This window comes from Mchenga conophoros, linkage group LG6 (genome assembly GCF_057382185.1).
Source record: "Mchenga conophoros isolate Kocher_MC1m ecotype Shallow Benthic linkage group LG6, M_conophoros_male_GT1.1, whole genome shotgun sequence".
Lineage (NCBI taxonomy): Eukaryota > Metazoa > Chordata > Actinopteri > Cichliformes > Cichlidae > Mchenga > Mchenga conophoros.
Genome location: NC_140531.1, coordinates 10769266 through 10777196, shown reverse-complemented (window position 1 = coordinate 10777196; position 7931 = coordinate 10769266). Strand labels below are relative to the sequence as shown.

At 40.7% G+C, this 7931-nt stretch overlaps 1 protein-coding gene across 2 annotated transcripts in view; it reads right to left on the bottom strand.

Moving 5' to 3' along the window:
• Positions 1-479: 479 nt before the first annotated feature.
• syngr1b (synaptogyrin 1b) overlaps positions 480-7931 on the bottom strand; it is a 31001-nt gene continuing 23549 nt past the window's right edge. Inside the window, exons 2-4 of one of the 2 annotated variants that reach the window (XM_085276119.1) lie at positions 7401-7638; positions 5414-5553; positions 480-3330 (exon numbers count right to left, since the gene is read on the bottom strand). In XM_085276119.1, the coding sequence (XP_085132245.1) occupies positions 3115-3330; positions 5414-5553; positions 7401-7638 (594 nt within the window). In that variant the 3' untranslated portion in view covers positions 480-3114. The other variant, XM_085276120.1, reaches the window with a different exon arrangement.

Genomic DNA, 7931 nt, shown 5'->3' with positions numbered 1-7931 from the left:
ACACGAGATGAATAAGATCTGTAAGTCATTTCGTTGATCCATCTGCTGTTCAACGAAACCTCATCAGAAACTGTTTGAGTGAATGGGTGGCTGACAAGAAGCCATTTTTAAGGAAGGGAAGAGAAAAGAAAAAAACGATTGGACTGTAAATCAGTGCCTACAGGTATCACAGTGAGTGTCTACAGCCACCTGTAAAACCCAGTGGACGCTCTGTCCTTTTTGGGGGGCAGCATTTCAATCAGGGCTGTGGGGATCTTGTCAAAACTGCTAAAATTATGAACTCAGAGAAGTACTATTAGACCTTGAGCCAGATACAATAGCATCGGGAAAGCGTCTGATTGGGAAAGGATTCATTTTTCAGCACAAAAACAACCACACACACACTGCCAATGTATTTTAATTCTGAGGGTTGGCTCATAAAGTTTGCACAGTACTGTAATCCAAAAATCCAACACCAGAGATTCTCATCTCATCTTGCATTTTTGTTCAGTATTTTCTTTATTTTTATTGGTTAAAACCACATCAGAAACATACATTTGTACACAATTGTTTTTTCTTTAATCTTAATTTGCTTCATTTCACAGAGGAACATCACACATTTCTACATCTACACAGATGTACAGCATAAAGTATATATGTGCATATATACTTTGATAATTTGGTCACATTTTCCGTAGCCATATATATGTATGCATATTTTAATATTTAATATTGTTATCCCCAAAATAAAAACTTCTCCTTACCTCGAGAGCAACACAAAGGATGAGGCATGGATAACCTCACCATATATCTTATCACAATAACACTCAACAGACCACAGAGCTTTCTTTCTTTTGTCTTTTTTAAATATAGAACTAACTTAATGCCCTAAAATAAAGCAGAATCTTTTTCAAACACTGTTATATACTCAATTATAGATTTACATATGTTTATACAGACAGATACACTGGAGAAAAATGGAGCACATGGAGCAGCGATGCATGTTCATAAATATTGAGGATGCCTGCAGATTTGTTGACAACGAGCGGAAAACACACACAAGTTTTCCGCAGACCTGCTGATAAGGAACGCTCTATACTGATGACAAACGCTTGCTTTTGTAAAGTGGTTTGACGTGCTCAAGGACAAAACAGGACCAAATTCGTTTTGCTGTACATTAAGACTTTGAAAGAGAGCATCAGTGTGTTGTGGAGGCTTGTGTTCCTGCGTGATGGATTCTGCTTGGCAGTCAGCACTAAGGCAACAATTGAGGACAGAAAAAGCTTCACAGGGAAACATAAAAACATTTCAAGGAAAAAAGAAAAAAAGGACAAATTTCAATACAAACACAGTCTCATTATACAGGGGAGGGGATTAGTTGCCTGATACGCCACTGCTGCTTGTTTATCTATGCTGATATCCTGTAATGGCCCATCGACGAGTTCTGTCAACAAAAACTTGTGTTCGCAGCATCGATAGGCTGTGAACCTGTGCGTGCGTGTCTGTTTGGGAGCGTTTTAGCTATCGCACTTATTTTGCTGACCAACTGAAGACCTCACAAGTTGAAGGCAGTGTGGTCACAAGCATTGATCAGCTACAGGGTGACCTGCCGATAGTTTCTAATCCACCCCCTGCCCCCAAACCCCGAATTAACACCTCCAGTAAAACCTGGCGTGTTTGCACTCTGTAGCTCCTTCCCAAGGATGAAGTGAACCCACTGATGTTTGTCTGCCTAACTGCAGATCACCACCTGTTACCTATGCATCCAAAATCTGGGGGATGCCCAAGATTTCTTTGTGGAGGTTTTTTTTTGACAAAAAGACAGATAAACTTGCCAGAATTGATGACATTAACTTCTGATTACTACAGTGTTTGTCACATGGGATAAAAATCACCACCTAAATGCAGAGGCTGTTGTTAAGATCACAAAGTCAACTGAGCTGATCGTTGGTGTAAGTCTTAAATGTAAAATGTCATAATCTCTCCCTGTTCTTTTTAAAAGTACGCTCTTTTTTTGTTGTACTGACCTTTAATAATATGTTTTCTTTACATTATTTATTGTCACAGGCACATTATTTTGTGCACATAACCAGGGGTTAAAGTGGGTCTTAACAATTTTCTGGTAGCCTACCTTGAGTTAATAAATAATAAATGATTGTGGAATGAGTTCATTTTTCTTATGCTTCAGCCTGGTGTTACTTCCAGTGATGGCCTGGAGACACTTGCTCAGTAGTAAGAAAATAACAACACACCACAGAGCTTTTACACATTAACACGTCCCCTTTTCCTTCTCATCCCTGTGATGTGTTCATGGTGCAGATGTAAAGTTGTGGTCGTGGTACTTCAGCATCTTCCTCGCACTAAAGACGAGGAGAATAAATGGAGCAACTTAGTGTACTTCCCAGAGAGAATTTCATCTCAGAGATGAAATTTAAAGCTGTAATAAAATTGGTTTCAGAGTTTTAAAATCTACACGTGTTGTCAAACTAATTGAAGCATACTCATTTTAGACAGTCAAAGACTGCAGGTTAGTGTAGTTAGTTTGCAGTTCTGTGATAGAGCTTACAATGATGCACTGTGTTAGACTGTTATAGGCTGTGGTGTTGTGGTGTTAGCTTACATCAGGTGTAGCAGACATCAATTTACATTTAAGGTGATGGCGTGGTGCACACTTACTCATAGAATCCGATCTTTTTATACTAACTTTTTACTGTCTAGGTGAAATCAGCCGTACATGCAGCTGCTTACATCTTGTGAATAACAGTGAATATCGAGTCACAGCATGAACACAAAGAAAAATCTGCTGGAACTCAAAAACCAAACAAGGATTTTATGTGAATTATTTCAAAGTAAATCTTTTCTCCCCATGCTGCACCGCTACACCCGATCTTCAGGTCTCCTCACCTGCCAGATCCCACTTTAACCCCTGCACGTAACAATAAAAACAGTAAATTGTAGCAATAAATTTGCAACTCAAAACTTGAGGTTGTTGGATCTAGGATGTGATAAAAGATCTGCCCAATACACTAAGTAATGGATTCAGTGTTTCTTGTGTAACACAAAACAGCACAAATATTATTTTGAAGTAGAAACCTTGGACAACTTCATCAGCATACATAAATGTCTCCTAACATCTCAGTATTCTTGACGTTGGTAGCCTCCGGATCCATCGAAGGCCCCGTCACTGTTGGTCTGGCCTCCTCCTCCTCCCGGGCTCTCCAGGTCATCCCCACCGAATGAGGTGTAGGGGGCTCCGGCTGCATCCTGGCTGGGGTCTGTGTAGTCCTGGGAGAAGAGGGCCGAGTCGGCCCCTAGCTTGTATCTCTGGAAGGCCAGGAAAGACTGGCCCGCCTTGGCGATGAGGATCGTAAATGGGAAAGGACGAGGAGATGAATAGGAGGCGATTGAAGACAGATGATGAAACAGAGATGTGACGATGTTAGTGTGAGGAAGGGAGGGGTCAGACAACAAAAGACAGGAGGACACAGTGGTTAGTTGGCTGGAAAGCTTGACAACATTATTAGACAGCTTTAGTGAATCAGTCACAGTGAATTACTTCCTCAAGCAGCAGCACAAAAAACGCTGCTCGTACATTGTGTAGCTCTAGAAGAAGAGCACGAGTTCCTCTTGTGTTGATAATTCAGAAAGGAAATCGTGGGACAAGCCAGAGGTAAAACAGAGCAACACAGAGAAAGTTAAAATGATTCAAGTTACACGAGGAGATTTTCTTTATTATCGACTGCTCAGATGTTGCAGACACTTGAATAGCTGCAGTACTTTTGAACCTTTTTTGATTTTATAAGTCGATACATGACAGCGCATCAGGCCAGCTAACTGTCCAAAAGAAAACGTTCCACAGCACATACTTAGAGGAAATTTGCACTCATTGTAGTCTGAGTTACATGGACTGAACCCTGAATATTTCAGACTTTTTTGTAAATATGAATATAGAACATTTTATTAGCACCCGCATAATAAAACTTAGCCATAAAAGACAATGAATATTAAATGTTAAATGACTAAAATTGAAGCTCTAACACACCTCTACCATCTAAATTTAATAAAATGAAAGTGAAAGAGGGAGCCTGTGTGTGCAAACACAGAGGAAACTGACACCCCTATAAAATGTGTTAAATATGCTGGAGTCTGTAGCGAGACGACTCAGCTTAGCTTGTGTTCTCACTGTAAACGAGGCGAAACAGTTCTCGCTCCATCTGAACTTAACATCTTCCAACAGAAAGCTCTTTAACATTTCTCTGCTTGATTGATTGAGCCTGAAGTCCTACTGGAGAAACTGTCCAGCACATAAACAAAGTCGGTCATCTTGAAACAAGTTTGGTGTTACTAAGCATTAGCTAAATTAGCTTTCATTTCACTTGTCAGCAGTACATAGAGTCAGCAATCAGATCTTACACAACAGAAAAGGCTTAAAACATCCCCTATAAGTTACACTTCCACCAACGTCTGAGTGCTGTCGAATTCTCCCATTGATTTCAATTGAGGATTTTGAGTGCAACATATCTGTGTAATAATATATCTGAAAATAACCATCTCAACACTGCAATGTGCTCTAGATTGTGAGTAAGTATATATCAAATTATTCATTTAAGTGAGGAACTGAAAATTAGGGGGTGGGGGTGTAAGCAATTAATAATTTTATAAAAACTCATTACAATTAAGGACGTGAAAAAATGGTGTCCAGTCCTAAAAACTGAGACAGCAATTGCTCAGGGCTCCAGGTTTGGTGTTGCAGATACTCTGACTGTAACATCTGTTTCAACAAAAAAATTTAAAAAAATAATTTGGTGAAGCTTTTCTTCATAAATAAAATGAGTCTTTCATGAAATTCCAACAGAAAAAGCTCTGATTTCACACCTGAGATATTTAGAGCTGCACATGTGTAAATTTAGCTGTTGAGTGTCTTGCGCTGATGAATGATAAGGTCAGCCTGCTTGTTAATGTGGGTGTTTGGAGGTGTTTGGATTAGTAAGTCTGCTTTTATGTCTCTGTGTCAGCAACGGCAGTATTTGCTGTAAGAGGGCGCCCAAATCAAGTGCAGTCTCAGTAAAGAAAGAGGAGCGTGTAGGACCTGCTGCAGATGGTTAAGGCAACAAAGAGAGAAGATAAAGTCAAACAAAAGACTGATGAGGCTGAGGAGGGAACAGCTTGGTGTATTCCTCTTCAAATGACACATTCTTTAACTTCTCCATAGAGAAGAGAGCCTGGGCCCCCTGTTGGAACAATATTTGTACAGTCATGAGTTCACATGTCAGAAACAGTAAGCAGTACTAAAAAAAAGATGAAGGGAGACACATTTATATAGCTCCCTGGCTATATAAGCAAGCTGAGGATAAAAGCCAAATAAGATTCAAGGTTTAAGGTTGTCAGTCCCGTCTTTGGTTACAGCACCGCATCAGGCCATTAAGGTCCTTACCCAAGTGAAGATGGAGAAGAAGGAGAAGGTGATGGCTGCTCGGGCAGCGTCCCCTCTCTCCTTAAATTGGTTGTCCTCAGACACCTGCCACTGGTTGGCCAAGAAACAGAAACCCACAAACCACATGAAGGACCAGAATGCTGGAATAAGAAAAAAAAAACAGAGATTCGGAGTAAAATTGCTAAGAAATTCCTCTTGCTTAACTCCAAAATAACAGAATGGAACTCGTGTTGCAACTCAATATGAGCAAATTACAATGTTTGCAACTGAATTCATCTGTTAAAAGACTAGTTTAAGTATTTACAGTACTTACTTGATTAGATTACATCTGCATGGCTGTTTAGTTAGAATATGCACTAACAGCAGGGGAGAATAGGTAGCTGTCTTATAAAGGTGACAAAACTCAGCCAATCACCACCTTCACCTATAAGCTACTGGTTGATGAATATGTTGTATAACTGTAATTAAGCCAAACTAAACGTTCCCGCCTGTTTCAACTCTTTTAGCTTAGCTAGGCTAAGTTCCTGCTGCCATTTGTTTAACAAAACAAGAACTGTTTTACTGAAGACTCTCATAAAAAAAGAGATATTTCTCAAATTGTCGAACACATAGTGCAGAAAAACAAAGCTCAGGTACCACAGCTGGATGACTAAAGCAGGTAATTAAGTCAGCATAAGAATGAAAAGGTGGAGGCAATCAACTGAGAACAGCAATGGGCCCCAAAATGAGCCCTGTGGTATGCAAGATGAGCAGTCAGACAGCAGGATTCACTCATAAAATCAGATATGATTCTTTCCTGCTGGCTGGGGGAAACTGGAAGACGAGAGAGAAATTAAAAGAGCTGGAGTGTGGAGGCAATGTATAAAGCCTAATCAGAAATGCCCAGGGATTATCAGGTTCCCTTATTTCTTCAGTGTGGAAACCATCTCATATTACAACAGATACGGCAAGAAAATCAGAGAGTCAGAGAGTGTAGGTGACGAAAACAGGGAGGGCGAACTCTGTCTGTGACAGGAACTACCTCATTAACCGATCCGACACTTCACTGTCCTGTCATTATATTTGAGTTCATTGCAGTAGCAGTGCAGTGGAGAAGTAGTGGAAGCCACTGTCAGGGACGCCAACGCACAACATCTCAGAGACTTGTTAGTGTCAGATGAGTACTTGTCTACTTATTATCCCTGTCACACATCTCTCCTTTTGTTGTAAAAACCTAACTGCACGGCATTTTTATACATTACAAAAATCGCTGACAGGTTTTTGTTAGGTAGTATATTTTGAGCGGCTGGGATAATTTGCACAGAAAAAGGCCTATTTGGTTCGAGCATCCATGGGAAGTGAATTTAGGTATTTTTAAAAGCTGTTTGTAGGAGTCTTTGTTGATCTCCAGACAAACAGACCCAGAGACTCATTGGCAATCACCTGTTGCTTGGAAGAAATGTGAACTCCATGAACAGATAGCAAGTGGTTGCTGACGCTTGCTATGCGAAACTGGTCGCAAAGAGGTATACGGTGCAAATACCCTTGTGATTGCTTTGGTTGCTAGCAGATTCCCACAGTTACTGTATTGTAGATGGAAGATGAAGTCTTGTTTGCAAACACTTGCCAACTACTCCCCAAGCAAAACTGTGAAACTGAAAAAAGTGTGGCGCAAACTGGAAATGTAGCACGCTCACCTTCAAAGTAAAACTTGCACCTTTTGACTCGTAGAAGTAAGGCGGGATTTTTATGAGTAGTTGGCAATCTGCTACCGACCAATCAATCAAGTTTTTTGGTGCAAGCACCATCTCTGCGGCCAGTATCACCCGGCGACAGACAGCAACCACTCACCAACTTGCATGTGATTGCACATGTTCCCCAAACCAGTCTCTAGGTCTGTGTAACTGAGGCTTTAGCACATCTGAAGGTAAAATCCAAACTCAAACAAAATACTTCACAACTATAAAGTATTGTAAAGAAATACGGTATGAAAAGACAATGTGTTTACCTGACAACCCAATATCAGCCAGCACAGCTTTCTTGCGGTCTTTGACGCTGCTGATCTGAGGGAAATAGATGTCCAGAGCCAGGAAGCCCACACAGCAAAGAAATGCCATGGAGCCCATAAACACCCCATAATTGCAGGCGTTTTGGTTGCGGTTGAAGATGCAGTACTCCTCCTCTTCTTTGGCCTGGTTGATGTAGCCCTCATTGGCGATGCAGCCGAAGATCACAATGGAGAAGAGCTGGAAAGGAGAGAAGAAGGGATGAAAATGCACGAACAGATATGACTTTCAGGACTGTGGTAGAGTTTACAAGACAGAATTTAATGTCAGCACCTTTAGAACATCTGAACTGAGTGTGTACCATAGTGGCTCTGTAAAGTGCTTCTATATGTAAAGCAGCTTTGAGGTTTGCTACTGAATTCAGAAGTCAATGTTTCCATATTTTGAGCATTTGGAATGAGTGTCGTCACATTTGCCTCCACCTGGTTGCTCAAAAGTTGAAAGTCGAGTATTCAAATGGCGTCCCACTTCGT